The 18,379-nt window shown below is 32.8% G+C and overlaps 3 protein-coding genes across 4 annotated transcripts in view; 2 read left to right on the plus strand and 1 right to left on the minus strand.

Annotated features, from left to right (window-relative positions):
* LOC146531878 (zwei Ig domain protein zig-8-like) overlaps positions 1 to 18,379 on the plus strand; it is a 237,154-nt gene that overhangs the window by 77,885 nt on the left and 140,890 nt on the right. Inside the window, exon 2 of one of the 2 annotated variants that reach the window (XM_085197097.1) lies at positions 8,945 to 9,028. The exons of the other annotated variant lie outside the window; for it this stretch is intronic. The gene's annotated coding sequence lies outside the window, so the exon portion shown is untranslated. The remainder of the gene's footprint in view (positions 1 to 8,944; positions 9,029 to 18,379) is intronic. 2 annotated transcript variants of the gene reach the window in all.
* Positions 10,323 to 12,195, minus strand: LOC146531881 (U-megalopygitoxin(1)-Mo1-like). The gene is made up of 4 exons (XM_085196955.1): positions 12,065 to 12,195; positions 11,404 to 11,524; positions 10,836 to 10,956; positions 10,323 to 10,488 (listed from the first exon to the last, which is right to left on the minus strand). Exons 1-3 carry the CDS (start codon positions 12,156 to 12,158, stop codon positions 10,848 to 10,850), a joined length of 324 nt encoding a protein of 107 aa, XP_085053081.1. The 5' UTR covers positions 12,159 to 12,195; the 3' UTR covers positions 10,323 to 10,488; positions 10,836 to 10,847.
* Positions 15,465 to 16,712, plus strand: LOC146531882 (U-megalopygitoxin(1)-Mo1-like). Its single transcript, XM_085197100.1, has 3 exons — positions 15,465 to 15,582; positions 16,216 to 16,336; positions 16,584 to 16,712. Exons 1-3 carry the CDS (start codon positions 15,489 to 15,491, stop codon positions 16,684 to 16,686), a joined length of 318 nt encoding a protein of 105 aa, XP_085053226.1. The 5' UTR covers positions 15,465 to 15,488; the 3' UTR covers positions 16,687 to 16,712.

Raw genomic sequence — 18,379 nt, forward strand, 5'->3', positions numbered from 1 at the left:
TAAAGAAACTTAAAAAGTGTTTTTGATGTTAACATAAAAAAAAAACTTTTATAGGCTTCACGCAGGCTTCACGCACGCACACTTCAAATAGCAGAGTAGGCAGAGGGAACCTAAGAACCTTATATTAACTTAAAAAGTTACACTAAAATTCTTACACAAATTCTAACATTTCAACAGCTATAATAAAACATAAAATATGTAAATTTATTAAGTAAAAATTTATCTTTCGAGTTAATGTGGAGACAAATGTTCCTGCGACCTGGATTAATGTTACGGTAAGACGGTCTGCCTCGTAAATTGCACTGGGTTAGACCAGCGTGCTCTACAAATTCACCATCGTTTGTAAGTGGAGAAAATATATGTATACTTCTTCTTCATATTTTATTATGTTTCTTCAATTTGGTCTTCGTAATATTGTAAATTTTTTGGTGGAAACCAGTTTTGAACTCAAGAAAATGTTAATATTTTTATAATAATAGTCAATTCCTCCAGTTGGTACCTATATTCCTTACTAATTCGTCAACTTTACCAGCTTCACGTCGTATCCCACACATAGTAAGGTAGGCAGAGGGAACCTAGTGTTAAGATACTTCATTTTAATTAAGACACTTCCGTTCCTCACTTTCCGCAGAATTCTGGAGGTGGTGGCGGAAATCAACACACGATACCTCCAGAAGATGGTGTCTAAATAAGTATAGGACTATAGTAAGAGCACATTATCATGCTTATTTACCTACTCGAAGCACAAAAGTATAAAAATTTTAAAAAATATCAATCCCAAAAGAAAAATTATATAATAACAGTATGAAAAAATGTTTTTGTTTGTTTATGAACTTTTTACCAACCAATATCAGCGACATCGAAGTAGTCCATAACGCGATGCTTGCTAAAGTTAATTGCTCTTCCATCACTTAGTATAATTACTATACTGTATACTCTCTAATTATATATCTCTGAGTGGCACTTAATTATGATTAAGTCTTAATGTCGATATACTTTTAAGTATTTATTTTAAAAGATTTATAATGGAAAAGTGAGCCGTCAGAGAGGTAGAAGAAGACCTCTGTTGACCTTCGAAAACACAGTATCAAAAATACTGAAGGAAGGTCACGTAAAAAGCATGCAAGACAGATAGAGAGAAGATAGATAGAGATGAAGAGGTTGATGACAGTGGACGAGGCGAAAGATGTAGTAGAGACCGTAGCGTTTGGCTCTCCGTTCTCCCTGAAGCTGAAGCTATGTATGCATGTGTATTGCATAAATGGGGTCATAGTGGTGCACTGGTATGGCGTCTGACGATGGCTATGAGTCTTATTTCTCCACAGTGGCAAGACAGTATGTGCACAAAACGTAATAATTCAAGTTAATTGAGAGGAAAGAGCGGAGTGTCTTGACTCTAGGTTATCTGTGCCATCTGGTAATGTACAGGATAAAGCGTCAAATAATAAAGCCAGAATAGGTTTAGATACTATTTTTTTTATTTTCTATATTTTTATGGCTGAATCGATTTTGAAATAATTTTATAACATATTTGTTATTTCAATATAAGGCTAATTATCTAAATAAACAAATACACGAATAAAAAAAGTTTTTAAAAGAAGAATTGATTGCGGTTAAAGCGAAAAAGAAAGACGTTCCGGTTGAAACACGTCCAAAGCGCTTCAAATTCGACCCACAAAAGAGATTGTATAATTTTTTTTATCAGTGACAGAGTAATTACACGGCCCACAAAGGTGCAGCCAATTTAGGGGTCCTTGGAACCCTTTGATGTTTTAGAAAAAATATATCTAGAGTTCTTTCAATCTACAGTGCCGGAGGATAAGAGTACGATTTGTTGAATGCCTGATGTCAAGAATTTATACAAGCTGGGATTCATTTTCATTATAATATATTCGTTGGTGTTTTATGATAAAAAAATAATAAATAGCCACCACTCAACAAGCAATGCCTCCAGAATTCGGCGGAAAGGGGGGAACGGAGTGTCTCAACACTAGGTTCCCTCTGCCCACTCTGCTGTGTGCGTGATACACCGCCACGATGTCCTCAATAATTTTTGTATAATAGAATGTATAGTAGGTATTAGTAAAACTGTTCTTAACACAAATTATGTACATTTTAAGATTAAATCTCTTTAAATTGACATTTAAAATTTCAGGAAATACGCAATCGCAAATATTTTCGTTAAGATAAAAACTAAAGAGCAAATAATCTAAATACGTACATAGATCTAATAGGATGCCCTTGAATAAATTAAAGTGTAATGTTGTGCAATATATTTTTGTTTCCCAAGAGACTGGCAACACATAGCCCAAGTCTGGGCCTGGGGAACGAAAATGGAGAAATCGAAATTTACATATTCACGCAAACTGACTGTTGAGTTGAATCTCCGAAATAGCTGAACCCATTTTAGGACTTCCATTGAAAGATAGAGAGGGGTTGTGGAGCAACATATGAGCTGTTTTATGTTTCAGAATTAACGATTTATTTCATATATCCTTTTAACTGTCGCTTTTACAGTTGCATGCCTGTATCCCTGTATCACGACTGGCTTCAAATTAACTTGTATTATATTAATATTATTTATTTAACGGAAAATGGAGACCGGAGTGTCTGACCACTAGGTTCGATCTGCCTAACCTGCTGTGTGCAGGTTGTTTGAGGCAGTTTTTATTAAATTTTTAATATATCACAACTGCACACAAAGTGTGGCTCAGAAACTAGTATTTCATAATAAACAGTAACATCTGGTACCTATTGAATATTATAGTTGAAATACATCCGAAATTCAGCATTTGATAGTTGCATAATAATAAGCTTCCCGAAATAAAGCAACCTAGAAACCTGAACTTGGTTATTTGCATTTCAAATTTGTAATAAGATCTTGTATATCTAAGTTTAATTTGCAAGGTGGATAGATATTCAGTTTTACTAGTGTTAGCATATTTAGTAATTTTAAATTATAATGCCAGGAAGAAGATCTTATGGCTTTTAGTAGTCAGTCATGACGCAGGAGAACAAGGTTCGATTCCCACTCGAGCAAATGAAATATTTAATATTATAATTTTCTGGTAACAGCAACTGACTAGATACTAAGTGGTGGTTGAATTCGGCCACTCAACTCTCAATGCCTTCAGAATTCAGAAGAAAGTGGGAAACGAAATTATCTTAATGGGAACCAAGTGTCTTAACATTATGTTCCTAGGTTGTCACTGCCTACCCGGATACGTGCTTGGAATTTAAAAAATATATATTTTATAACTCTGCTCTCTTTACAATAAAATTGTGCTATTATATGTATCTTACATAGTATTATTGTAAAAAGTAGTATCGTAGTACTTCTAGCTTAGTTTTTTTTTCGGTTTGCTAAAGCTAAAATATAAAACACTTATTTTTCTCAAATTCTCATTCTTAGTTACTAAATATTTTATCTTATTTGCCAGAACAATCAAAAAAAACACCCGTAACTGAGTACATAACAATTGTGCCAGGTATATTTGTAAGCTGTGAGCAAAAAGAATTCGAAAATGAATATTCATTATGCATATTGTTGTCGACATAGTTCGTATTTGATATTTCAACGAAACGACTGAGATTGTCGTACAAATACAACGACTGAAAACAAAAAAAACCTTGAAATTGAAGTTTAAAAAATACCTTACATATATTTTTTTTATTTTTCATATTCATTTGTCATTTCGATAGGCAGAAAAAAATGGTGTTAAGTCCGTTCCAGAATTAGAATACAATTGACTTAAAATGGAAAATAAAATTTAAACAGTGTCTCAACACTAACTTCCCGATGCCTTTCCCGTTATATGCGGGATACAGCGTGAAGCTAAAAAAAAGAAATAATTTTTAAAAATGCCTAAATAGAAAAAAAATATATTAACATCAATTAATTATAATATGTAACGATATATATGTTTGTATATATTTTAAGTCACAAAAACAAAACACAAACGTAATTTTTTTTAAAAAACAACAAAGTAAACAAAAGTGGTGAATGTTTTCGAGCAATTAACTGTTTAAATCTTCTTTGTTCCTACTATCTTAGTATTGTATTATTTTAAGTTTCCGTTGTACTGAGACGGCAAAGCGGGAGCAACGGGATTTAGGAACACTATATTTATTCATTCGCAACTCTTTAACCATTATTTCTCTGAAACCGCCTTCCGTACTTTAATCTTAGTTTTCATTTAAATAAAGAAAATTATATTATTTCATTTTAGGTCAGTCGTGGCGTAGGGGCACAAGCATACGACTGTTAATGCGGTGGTAGATTGTGGGTTCGAAGAATTTGGTGGGAAGTGGAGAACGAAAGGATCCTAATAGAAACGGAGTGTCTTAACACTAGGGTCTCATTCACTCTGCCTACCCTGCTTTATGCAGAGGGAAGTTAAACGTATTTAGCATTTAGGGTTCCGAATAGCAAAATTACGGAACTTTTAAAGATTCGTCACGTCTTTCTGTAAGTCTGTCCATATGTCAGAGATTTTTTTTTGTTTTATGCAATAGCCAAGTTTTGTTACGAATGAGTCATTCTCCACTTTCCGCCCTTTTAGAAAAAAAATAGAATATGTTTAGATATTACCATTAATCGGACCACGCTTCCTTAGATTAGTTCGTTTACCCAGACATACTTTTCAGCTATATGAGTATAATATTAGTTAGTTAATATTTTAACACAATATGATAAATTTATTTCATTGAACCTCTCTATATTTTCATAAGCTTGAAAAAACTTCATTCTTCATATATATTTTGTATTTGTTTTTCTTTGATTTTGTTTTCACACATCTTCCTCATCCTCATCCTTCCTATACAGACTTCCGGTTAAATGTTTGATGATGGAACCTAGAATTTTCCCTTTGCGTATTATCTTATAAAATATTTTTCTTTTATCTTTCTTATAAGATAGATATTTCTTTTTATTTAGTACGTGCTTATTACATATTATTAAATTAATTATTATATTATTAAATTTAAACAAAAAAAAAACTTTGTTGAAAAATATTGTGACTTACTGACTCACACTCTAGTTTACTAGTACGCAATGTTGAGTTCAGCTATGTTTCGAAAATTCTGCGAAAAAAAATGAAGGAGTGTTTTAGCACTAGCTTTCCTCTGTCTACTTTACTATGCGAAGAGAGAAAAAAATAAAGTCCGACCGAGTTCTAGTGCCGACCGAGTCCTAGTGGTTCACTGAGACATCGCATGACTTTAAAAACGATGGTTGTGGTTTCAATTCTTATGAATGAACTAGCGGACGCGCGCAGCTTTGCTTGCGTAATTAGGGGTGAATTCTAAGAAACCACGAAACATGTATTGAATGAAATATTTTTAAGAGTCTAAATTTCAAATTTCATAAAAATCGGTGGCGATTTAAAGATTTTTCCATACAAACTTTTAACCCCTTATTCGCACCCTTAGGGGAAGAATTCTAGAAAACCATAAAACATGTGTTCAATTAAATACTTTTAAGAGTATGAATTTCAAATTTTATAAAAATTGGTGTTGATTTAAAAAACAATCTATACAAACTTTCAACCCCTTATTTGCACCCTTAGGGGGAGAATGCTAGAAAACGACGAAACACGTGTTCAATTAAATACTTTTAAAAATCTAAATTTCAAATTTTATAAAAATCGGTGAAGATTTAATTTTTTTTCCATACAAACTTTCAACCCCTATATCACCCCTTTAGGGTTAAAATTTTTCAAAATCCCTTCTTAGTGGATGTTCAGATTACGAAAGTAAACATCTGTCCAAATTTCATGTTTCTACCATCAGCGGTTACGGCTGTGCGTGCGTCTTACCTCAGTCAGTGAGGACAAGTCCTTTTATATATATAGATTTCATTTTTCAACCTTGGTTCAGTTCAGTTTAGAATCGTTTCGTCGTTCTTCTCAGGAAAGTAAATACTTTAGAGGGTAGACACCCTAACCTACAGAAAAAAAATAAAACATGACTCTAATATAACGTAAAACAGCATCTATATACTAAATTCTATATAGAATAAGTGATTTCAAATCACACCTTAGGAATGACGTGATCGCCTTCATACGACTAAAATAACAGTTTAATAGCGCCGTCGTGACGCAGTTGCCACACAAATTGAATATCTTAGTATATATATAGTACCTATAGATCGTCGTTAATTAAGGTTTCTTTACGTTTATACGCTGAAAAAAAAATATTTTAACTATTTTTATATCACCGCTTTGATAACAAAATTGTAGCGTAGACGGTACGTAACTGAACGCAATGTTTTAATTCTTTACCAGAGCTACGCCACGGTCTGCCTCTATTCACATATAATTACATTATAATACATATTTATTACCTATATATTAAAAAAACTATCAATAATCTTTAAAATCAAATTGAGCGGAGTCTTTCATGGCACAGTGGCACAGCAGTTGTAAACGCTATAGCTAAAGGTTCGATTCACAATCGACAGAATAAAATCATTTCATTTTCTTCACTCTGGTAACAAGGTAAAGCGTGCTATTGACTTTCGCGTTCAATATGCAATATCTGGAAATTTGAGGGATGCTTCCACGGTATACTTAACATTAGGTTCCCTCTATCAACAAATGTCGGGAAAATCATAAAGTTAATATAGACACAATGTCGTTTAACGACTGCACCTCTTATAGCTGTTTCTAATAAACGAAGAGGTCACGGTTAACGTGTCGACCCAAATTGCTATGTCCACTGAAGGAATAAACTCGAGCAATTTGCTTGTGTCGTACGCAGAATCAAGTTTAATGGGAATGGGGGGTGGGAATGGGGGAATTCTATGGACGTAACGCTTTAAGGTTACCTATTGATTTGTTGTAATGGAAATTAAAAGTATTCTGATTTGTAATTGTAAACGAAACGGTTGTCAGTTCGATTCTCACTCGAGATAGTGAATTGCTTTTTATTAGCGTAGAAGGCTACAAAGTAGAAAATAAAAGCTACTACCAGCAACAAACAAAAGTTAGCTTCACGCCGTATTTCGTACATAGCAGAGTAGACAGAAGGAACCTTGGAACCTAATGTTAAGACACTTCCATTCCTCACTTTCCGCTGAATTCTGGAGACATTGCATGTTGAGTGGCGGAACTCAACGCCGCGTTTTGCCTCTTTCCAGAGCAAAGAAATGACAATAATAAATATTCCATTTCCTCTAGTGGGAAATGAATCCACAACCTATCGTGTCTACTGTCGCACGCTTCTGCCCCTGCGCCACGATAGACCTCAAAATTTATTCACTATTTATCCTTAACTTAAAGAAACTAAGGAATATACGTTCCTTAGTCCAATATCACTTTTGTATATAAGATTTTTGATCGATATTACGACCCTTTCACGGAGCACTTTCTCGCAAGTCCATCATCAGCTCAACGTTCCGGATTATTAGTCAGTGTCTTTTTAAGTAAAATTAGAAAAAAAGCGTCACTAGCTTACAAGCGTATGAAATTTGTTGAAAAATATATGTAAATATATATATTATATACGGATTTGTTTCGTATTATAGGTATAATTTAGTTTTTTTTTATTATTCCTAAAATATGGAAAATAATATAGTCAGCTTAGTGTGTAAACCTGCTAACGTTATGAGAAGAGACAAAAAACTTTTTTAGTAAACATATAAAGAGTTAAACGAAGCGGGGTTTGAACCCGCGCCTCTTGGAAACCCAAGCGCTCTGACCACTAAGCCATACCTTCTAATAAAGCTACATCAATTTTCCATGGATTTCGAGTCATCGGTTTCGGTTCATTTTCCGCTACGTTCAAATCTTTATATTTATTCTAAATATTTTTTTTTCCTAAGTATTTTAAAGTGTTATTCCAAAACTTTAAAAAATGGCATTCTTTCGTGCCAAACTTGATTGATAATTCTTTACAATTATCTATGGCTAGCGGAAATTTGTAAAGTCTACAGAGATGCTAACAGAATAAATAAGCTGTAATATCATAATCAGTATACAGAACATTTAATTTCAAATACGGTTCGGACTTGACAGGTTCCCTCAAATTCAATAATATATATACTATGTACATATATATCTATATATATAAAATCGAAAGGTCACTCACTCATCACGAAATCTCAGAAACTACATGTGCTAGGAATCTCAAACTTTGCATAGGAGTTACTTATAGAACGTAGGTGCTCGCTAAGACAGGAATTTGCAATATTCGACTTCTAAGGGGTTGTTTTTGGGGTCGAAAGTTTGTATGAAACTTCGTTACTACAAATGCTAGGAGTCTCAAATTTTTCATAGACGTCACTAGGATGTAGTCATGGAGACAGAAATTAATAATAACATATTTCACGCGGGTGAAACCGCGAGCGGGCAGCTAGTATATGTATATAAATATATATATATTTAGCCTTTCATCTCAAAGTGTTTTCAAATGTATAATAAATACTATAGCACCCAATTCCTTAGATAAGTATATAATCAATCAAATAGAGTGACAGCTTTGACAGTTGCCTCAAAGGCCCAGGCGATTTACATGAAAAATATGCTACACGAGTTTTCAGTCTCACCAGATTAACTTTTCGATCTGTTGAGGTCTTTACAGAATGTCATTTATTATATTCGCGACGTTAAACGCAGCTAAACCTCTTGAAAAAAGTAATGGTTGTCGTTTAACGTGATTTTTTTAACTGGTTAAATAAAATTATGATATGAGTATGTTATTTTATTATAACTTAATGTTTTTATCGGCTTCACGCTTTATCCCGCACGCACAGGTTTGTCAGAGGGAACATAGTGTTAAGACATTCCGTTCCCTACTTTTTGCGTAATTCTGGAAGCATTGCGTGTTGACTGAGTGAATTAAATAATTCAGTAGTTGAAGGCGAAGCCGCGAGCGGGTCGCTAGTTATAAATATAGTTTGTTTTTTATCGTTTTTACTATATTTAATTAATAACCTTTGTTTCAGGTAAACATATAAATAACCTGTCAAAGACTACAAAGAAGCTAGCATCGCTCGCTATGGACTTCAAAAGAATTTAGCTTTTTAAAAGTAGGTATTTTTATTTTAGTGTTATTATTGTTCTTTGATGTTTAAAAAATATCTAATGATAAAACTGGATTGAAAAATATATTACAGTTGTTAATTGTAAAATATAAATGATAAGGCCTTTGTGTTGATATTTGCTGCAAAAACTAAATACAAAGTAATTCGTTTATTTCTTTTTTAAGATAAAAAAAATCGGCTAACATTCTAATGTAGTAATAGATTATTAAAATATTAGGTCTATTTATATTTTTCCAAAGCTTTCTAACACAAGTTATTTCTTTAAACGACGGAGAACTATCAATATATTTGTAAATCTTCTTTTTTTAATTTTTTTCTTCTATTTTTCTTGTCTATCTTTTGTGTACACAAAATATGTTTTGTGAAGTTAGCAGAGAGGATGTAGTGATTTGTCACTGTTGTCCATATCTGTGTCCATAATTTAAAACAACTAGCTGCTGCTCTTGCTGATTGCTCAAGGCTCTCAAAAAATAGCTTAGGGCGAATGAAAATAAATTTATGTATATATTTATTATAAGTATATATTTTGTATTAATATCTTCAATCGTAACCTGCATATGAAAATTTCGAGACTACATATTCAGTGGCGTAACTTAACGCTGTGGTTTGTTTTACTAAAACGAGGAAAACATACCAATTTATATATACTCATGCAATCTCTAAAATATACTCTGTAAATGAAACCCACTAAAATCACGCTTACATATTTCCCACTGAGCTTTAGACTTATAACAATTTTGCAATATAAAACAAAATGTCTCCAACTAGATCCACGCTAATGAACAAGAAAAAACAACCATAAAAAGCTCCCTTACAACCCTTAAAAACTTAATATATCCGAAAAGTGATACGTCGCAAAAAATATAAGGAAAGTATACGTAGCAAACCTTGCGAGATCAAAAGGAGAGTGGACAAACTTTCACGACGAAGTTATAAGAATTCGGGGCCATAGGATAAATTGTGTTAGATTCCCTCAAGTTTTTTCTTTTGATATAAGTATACTAGCGTCCTATTTGAGGCTTCGCCCGCTTGATCTTCACTTAACTCATACTAAGCTGCTGCAAAACTAAATGATTAAATAATTATTGATTTGTATATCGTAATATTTTAAAATGACAATATACAAAATATAATCTCCCCCTATGAAATTTATAGTTATTTATTTTTTAAATGTAATTACGTCATTGTTCCTTTTTATTTTGCCTTTAGGTGTGCGATAAGGTAAACAATGAAAAAGAAACAGGTTTTTAAATCCAAAATTTATTTATTTTTCCTTATAATATTTCTAAGCTAATTAAAGGTGTCTCTTTTTTAGTTTTGTAAATCAAGACAGACATGTCTTAAAATGAAATTATCATAACATTTTTTTACTTTTTTTTTATTATAACGTAAGCATTGGTAGTACCAATGCCTGGTGCGTAGCTTCTACGTGGGTTTTTCAACAGCTGAAAAAAATATTGTGTTATTAATAATCATTATAAAATAATAATTAAATAAGTGCAAAAATATGTAGTAATGCAAAAATGGATATATAAGTAATATGATATTTGAATCGACTGTTATTATTGTTATAAACATATGATTTATCACCATTATGAAATAGATAAATAATACACTGACATTTCGAAACAGTGTAGAACGTGAGTGTATCATGGGGAAAGAGTGACTCAACACTAGGTGCCCAGGTTCCTTCTGCCTACCTTGCTATGTGCTATAGAATGTGGAGCAAAAAACAGTATTTAGCTTTCACGTCATACTAAAACCTGTGTTGTTTTTTATAAAATAAATTTACCTTCGTTTGAAGTTAAGCGACACAAGCAACATATGGACAACACGCCGGGTAGGGGTCCGATTTGTCATTGTCGTACCCTACGGAACAGCCCTGCCGTAAGGTGGTTGGATCCACTTCACAACTGAAAAGTTTAATTATATTAAATATTTAAATATTTTATTATTTTATTATTTAAAAAACTATACAAGTATTCTACCCAATGATTTAGGTATTAATCATTTGATGTAGTTTCGTATAACAATATATTTTGGAATACACATATCAGAGAAAAAAATTTTTAGCTTTCCATGGACTCGCCTTGAGTGAGCATTGCGTTATACAGTGAAAGACCTGGACTTGCAACTCATGTATAGGTTTAAATTAAATTAATAATAAAAAATTTAATTCATCCAAAGTATTTGGATGACAGAATTTAATAAGTTAAAAAAGCCATATAATTATTTTCTTTCCTACAGACACTAACACTAAAATGGAAGGGGGCTTGGACATGTATTACGCTTACAAGACCTTTTAAAAAGTAGCAAGAATTTTTAAGATTTATATTAAAAATATATGTAAATAATGTTACCTATCATATTCGTAGAAATCCTTTTTGCAAGTGTATCCCGCACAGGAGGATTTGGAGGGAGCCGTCGTGTTGATTTGTATCACTTGGTCGAGTTCAGGGATATAACAACCTACATGGTTTTCTGAAAAATACATATTTTTTTTTATTTTTAGGGTTCCGTACATACAAAATGAAAACTGGTCAAATGCGAGCTAGACATGGGTTGCGAGCCATGCGAGCTAGGCTCGATTCCCACTTGAAAATAAATATTTAATAATTTACATGAGTCTGGTAAAAAAACAAGAAAACGATGTTAACAAGGCAAAGCATGGCGTTGAGTTCTTCACGCGAATTTTCACGCGTCTGCCACTAGTTCTATTAATTCTTCTATTTAAACTGAAGTATTATGAGTTTCAGGAAGGGACTTTTAATATACTTCTTTCTATATTTTCCGTCCAATTTTTGAGACATATCCAAAATTATGGGGTGGAATTCAATATTGAGGCTTGTTACCCAGATAGGGAAAGTAAAAATAATAAAAATTATAAATACCAATTCTTATTTAGAATTGGTAGGTTGCATATAAATAAGAATCATAAGAAGATTTTATATAAATAAAAATTATAAATATAGATGAGAATCGTAGACGAAAATAAGTATTTTGTGGACGAAAAAAACTTACCATATTTTTCGGGCTTTGGCGTCAAGGGAAAGGAATCAGGCGATGCATTCGCAACGCATACTGCTACAACAAGTGCAACTACTGTTTTGAACATTGTTAACGAATGACTGACTGACTGGACACCCTTGCAGCCAGTATATATAGTTAATTACTGTAATATCGTGAATATATATGTAAATAAAAAGGTACTAACTAAAATTTTAAAATTATTTTATTTTATTAGTTTATTACCGTTTTTTTTTTCAGCTTCATTATACCTCAGAAGGCAGAAGAAACCTAATGTTAAAACACTCTGTTCTCCACTTTCAGCCGAATTCGAGACCGTGACTTTTGATTATGACTTCAAAAATTATTGATTAATTAAGAACACCTTTTTTCGTTTCGGACCTCCAAAGGTAAAAACGAAACCCTTATAGGATCTCGAGATCGTGTGGAGGTATCAGGAATGAGATTAATATCAAAAATTTAGGTCTATGGGCCCTTGAAGCAAAGAAAACAAATAAAGAAACGCACCAAAACCAAATAAGTTTACCGAATTTTTTAGTTTATCTGTATTTTTTTACTTTTTTATAATTTTTGGTTAGGTTACTTTGTTATATGCAGCTTGGGTATTCCAATTGTATGTAATGTGAGCTATCAGTTTATTAAATTAAGTTTAAACAATGTATATAGAAGTATGTGGAAATCAAGTTGAAATGTTATTTGTTGTAAATTTCTATATTCAGATAACAATTATCTTTAAGACTGGATACTCAGAAACAGTATTTAATTATTATTATAATTAACTTATTTTTAAAACTTATTGTTTATGATTGTTAGTTTTAGATACATTTATATTTCAACATTTTATATTATATGGTTAGACTTGATGTATAGGCAATGGAGCTCTTCCGGTGTCGGCGTCATCGCGAATCTATTAAATTAACATGGTAGTGGAGCGTGGTATTTATAATATAAAGAATAAATAAAATAATAATAAAAATTGAAGAAGTGATCTATATATTCTAATATTCGATGAGGTGGATTGTAATAATTGAAAGAAACGAATTCTCAAGTTCCTGCAATATAAAATATGCTAAGATGTAGTTACAGTGAAACCGTCGTGTGGGCATCGAACCCACAAACAGTCGTCGTCTTTGTGCCCCTGCGCCACGACTGGCCTCATCAATTTAAAAGAAAAATTAAATAAATGTGAGATAGTTCAAAAATCTATGTAAAACTAAATTTGATCCTCTAACATAACTTCAACACTAATATATATTCTTGTTTAATTTCTAAACAAATTTAGTGTCTAGACTATAATATTTATGTTAAACTTTCATTATAATGCTGTGGATAAATTAAATACCATTCCTTTGTTTAACGGTCTGTACTCTATTGTATTTACGAGATATTCTTACAATAACTATAAAACTTATAAATTTGATTAAATTATGAGTTTTATTTAACACAAATGTTTTCTCAAGATTAAGAAGCTATAAGATTAAGAAATGTAGATACGATATCACTTAAAACACCAAGATGACCTGCCTGTTGCGTGTGCGGGATACAGCGTGAAGCGTGAACTCTTTTAAGTTTTTAGAAATACGCTACAAAAAATGACAGAATTTTACGGTAAACTGTTAAAGTGTACATTCGTCTACTTAGCGGAGTCCATTGAGTCATCTAAATTCAATTCTGCCAACGCCTTCCACGGACTTCCCTGGTGTCGACGCTGATGGAATCCTTAATGGCGCTCTTTACGTACCAAATAAGTTTAAGAAATATCGGAAAAAGAATCAAGCACTAAGTAATAGTAAAGTAAATTGTATATCGATATTTTATACTGTAGGCATATAGTACATAATTATTATGTGTATTTTACCTATATTTATATATAGATATATAAGTATTGAAAATACCTGCGTCGTCACCACAGTATCATATTAGCATAGGCTAATATTACAGTTTCCAAGGTATATATTTTTTTCCCAATTTGTCTCAGTTATTTTAATGAAATTTAATAATTTAGATAGATTTTATAAAATTTACAGACTATTTTTTCCCAGGCTTCAGGAAGATAACCAAAAATAAATATCGGTAAACAATTAAACAACATTTCTGAATATTCACAAAATTAATCGTTATCTGGATATAGGAATTTACAAAAAGTATAATCTCAACTTGACCTTTGCTCCTGCTATCCACTGGGCTTACTCAGAACTGAGAGTGCGTATGACAAAGTGACCTAACAAAAAAATATCAAATAATAAATTAAGATGTAGAGAATCACACAAAAAATCAAATCTGTAGAGATTTAATTGGTTTTTGTGCAATTTTTTACGTTTTATTATTTGATAATTGAGTTTAATTATTCTTTCCAGAAAAAAAATATTGAATCAGCTTCACGCTGTATTGCGCACAAAGCAGAATAAGCAGAAGGAACCTAGTGTTGAGACATTCCATTCCCCACTTTCCGCTGAATTCTGGAAGCATTGCATGTTAAATGGTGAAATTCTAAGCCGCGCTTTGTCTCGACAGAAATGAAAATATACTTTTAAATAAATATTTCATTTTATCGAGTGAGAATCAAACCCACAATAATTAGTTGAGTTCGATTCCCACTTAGAGGAATTATTTTCATTTCCTTGCTCTGGTAACATGACAAAGACAACATGACAACTCCAATATTAAATGCAATGTCTTGAAAAATGGGCGGTGCGTAGGAAACGGAGTATTTTAAGACTAAGCTTAATATGCCTAGAAGAAGGGATTCTGGGGGAGGGGATAATCTCTGTGCTGGACTGTGAGAGGAACTGGTCTGCAATGGTCTCCTTCTGCGAATCAGTAATCGCATTGAAGGAGGCCGCGGAGCGGGTGCGCGAGTCCAGCACGAACGCAGACTCGCTCCGCCGCCGTAGGCCAGGGGGTAGAAGAAGGCGGTATGCGCGTCTTCTACTCCCCCTACCCTAGAGGAGCTACCGCGGGCGGGTCAGGTTGATCTTCCTGCAAGGTTATTGCGGATGCCCTAGGGCACCCTGAAAGCGATGATGGCCTGCAAAAGGCGGGCCTTCCACCGAGGCGTCGTAGTAGTATGCGCGAGCGATCCTGCGGCGTCTCATTTTGGTGGAGAGGGTTTCCGCTGGGTTTTAGTGGGTATGATCGGTCTCACCGGTGAGTCCCACAGTACCGCTCATCCGTAAGGCACGCCTTCCGTATGGGCGGTCTGCGTAAAATGCATTTCCCAGCGAAAAAAAAAAAAGGGGATAATCTCTGTATATTGAATTATATTAACAAAAAGAAATTGATAATTATTACTTCAATAAAATTATTCAAATAATGTAGTTAGTACTCTTTTTTGTGTACTGTATTTCTCACGATATTACTGCGATTACCTATATATACTGGCTATAGAGCTGTCCAGTCATTCAGTCATTCGTTAATAATGTTCAAAATATCTGTTATACTTGTTGCGGCAGTATGCGTTGCAAACGCATCGATTACTTTAAATAACCTGGTGCCAAAGCCAGAAAAATATAGTAAGTTTTTTCTGTCATAGATATACTTATTTATATTTATAAATGTTAGACGTGGTAAGCAAGTTGTTATTTATTATTTGTGTATTCGGTTGACTTCGTTTAAAAACATAATATCGATGATACTGGAGGAAGGTCACGTAAGAAGTACGATGGCCTCCAGGGCATCATGTATGAAGAGGTTGATGACAGTCGTCGGGGATTTATTAACTACGGTGATTCGTTGAGTGCTAATAACGGTCCAAGTAAATCGTAGTTTTTAGGGTTCCGTACCTCCACAGGTAAAAAAGGAACCCTTATAGGATCACTTTGTTATCCATCTATCACGACTATTTATGTTGAAATCGCTTAAAGATATGAAGCTGAAATAATTTTATCAAAACTTTATGTCTATGGTCTATTTTTTCTATTGGTTGAGGTGATTTAGAAGTTTAAGTTTTCTTGTGCCCCAATGGATCGTAGACCTGATTATTTCATATTAATTTCAGCTTAAAAACTCTACGCAATCTTGACATAAGTGGTCTTGACAGACGGACAGACATACAGATAGATGTTTACCAAAGTAATGCTATAAGGATTCCCTTTTTTCCTTCTGTGGTACGGAACCCAAAAAATAAAAAAAAAGTAATTTTTCAGAACACCAAGAAGGTTGTTACATCTCTGAACTGGACCAAGTGATACCATTTTACTCGATGGCTCCCTCCAAATCGTCCTGTGCTGGATACTCGTGTTCTACAAATTTTATCCAATATAATAGGTAACATGGTATTTTTAATATAATAAACATATTTTGTTTAAAATTAATTTTATTTCTATACGCCAGTCGTGGCGCAAAGGCACGAAATGTGCTGCAACCGACTGGCTGTGGGTTCAATCCCCACTCGAGCTCGCTCTAGTGGCGAGATAAAGCGCGGCGTTGAGTTCCGCCACTCAACATGCAATGCTTCCAGAATTGGGAAGAAGGTGCTTCAAAATAATTTCATATAGGTAATGTTATTTTTCAGTTGCGACGAGCCAATAGACTTACGGAAGGGCTGTATACTAACTTACGACAATGACAAATCGGATCCATACCCAGATTGTTGTGGAATTATTGAATGCAGTTAAAAATATACCAAAAATATGTTTTCCTATAATTTAAATCATAAATTGAAAAATTTATTTATTAATGATTATCATTAAATAATAATAATAATAATAAAATTCTGTTTTAATAAGGTTTTTTTTTCATTTCATATCTTATAGGACACCTGAAAAATATTAATTGAAAAACAAATAGAAATTACATATTACAAATCGTTCATTTTATGTAACAGTCAAGTAAATGCATTTTTTTGGAACGAAGAACTTTTCTTTAATGATAAGCTTGTATCTATTTTATGTTTAAGTTGGTTTAATAAAGTATTAAATAAAATAAATAAAATAGTGATATGTGATAGTTATGTTTTTTTATTATAGATTTAAAAAAGCTATCTAGGAACTTTGAACCTTTAACTTTAAGAGGATCTCGACTTTAAATTAATAATTTCATACTATTAGTCCTGATTTTAATATACATAGCAGAGCTTAGAATGACTAATTAAATAATTTTAGATATCTATTGTAATCTGATAAATGTATTCCCAGAATTACTTAATAATTTATAAAAAATAACCTTTTATAATGTCACAGACAGTCAAATTATAGAAAAAAGGTGTTGACTCTAGTTGAAATATTTGCAACGACCATATTTGAACTATCTATATCTATACTAGTCTATACTAATATAATAAAGCGGAAGAGTTTGTTTGTTTGTTTGTTTGAACACTAGGATCTCTGGATCTACTAGATCGATTTACTTTGTTTTTGTTTTGTATGAAAGCTGCATTCTTCAGAAGTGCTATAGGCTATATAATATTATATTACACATATGTACTAATAAATTAAAATACTTTCTAATTTGACATGCAATTTATTCTGCCATGTTAATAACAACCGTCGTCGCTACGCGACCGCGTTCGTTACCGCGTCATTTTGATATTCATCCTTATGAAAATAAATATAATAGTCACTTTTAGCATTTCATCTAGATTGAAATTATATTTCTATAGAAATTATATTCTTATATTTCAAGCAGGCGTAGCCGCGTCCGGGTCCGCTAGTGTATGTATATACAGAGTGTAACACAATCGACGGATCAACGGTTGTCTATGAGTAGAGGACCTCAGTACCTATACGTTTCACCCCTATGTATGTTAGCCGATTTGCAGTTGTTCGGCAGATAATTGAGAATTTATAATTTTTTTGAAAAAGTCGGATTCTTGAAGAAAATTGGCAAATACAGCCCGACTGTTGAGTCTGCGCTCGTGATTTTTTTTCTCATATAGCTCAATAGTAGGCCTTTTTTATAATGTTACATTCCAAAAACAACGGATTATAAATCTTGGAAATAACAAGGAAATAAATATAATTTTTAAATAAGCAATTTTATTTCCAAAACTTTAAAGGGCAGTAGCAAAAAAAAATTACTGGTGATTTTTGTATAAAAGCATTTTAAAAACATATTAAGCAATAGCTCTTGTTTACGTTGCGGAGTTCACTCGTTAAAGAACCGATTTTGGGTAAAGCACATCACGTTGGGTTTTATCACAAATTCTAAAACTGAAAACGTATTGGTTTTACATGAAAACATCCAGGAAGAGCTGACGAGAAAGGCTATATCTAGATAATTCTTTTTTTTCTTCTTCGAGATTCTTCATTTATGCACGAAATACTTACGACGCAAAGAGTATCATAATAACACATATAAAACACGTTTTTT

This window comes from Heliconius melpomene, chromosome 14 (assembly GCF_056956725.1).
Source record: "Heliconius melpomene rosina isolate 202511_hmr_F chromosome 14, ASM5695672v1, whole genome shotgun sequence".
Classification (NCBI taxonomy): Eukaryota; Metazoa; Arthropoda; class Insecta; order Lepidoptera; family Nymphalidae; genus Heliconius; species Heliconius melpomene.

Excerpts from the sequence above, each read along its gene's own strand:
- LOC146531882 (XM_085197100.1), top strand. The coding sequence starts at position 15,489 with ATGTTCAAAATATCTGTTATACTTGTTGCGGCAGTATGCGTTGCAAAC. Across the intron at positions 15,583-16,215 it reads GCCAAAGCCAGAAAAATATA|AACACCAAGAAGGTTGTTAC; the intron begins GTAAGTTTTTTC and ends GTAATTTTTCAG. Across the intron at positions 16,337-16,583 it reads AATTTTATCCAATATAATAG|TTGCGACGAGCCAATAGACT; the intron begins GTAACATGGTAT and ends GTTATTTTTCAG.
- LOC146531881 (XM_085196955.1), bottom strand. The coding sequence starts at position 12,158 with ATGTTCAAAACAGTAGTTGCACTTGTTGTAGCAGTATGCGTTGCGAAT. Across the intron at positions 11,525-12,064 it reads GCCAAAGCCCGAAAAATATG|AAAACCATGTAGGTTGTTAT; the intron begins GTAAGTTTTTTT and ends TGTATTTTTCAG. Across the intron at positions 10,957-11,403 it reads GATTTCTACGAATATGATAG|TTGTGAAGTGGATCCAACCA; the intron begins GTAACATTATTT and ends TAAACTTTTCAG.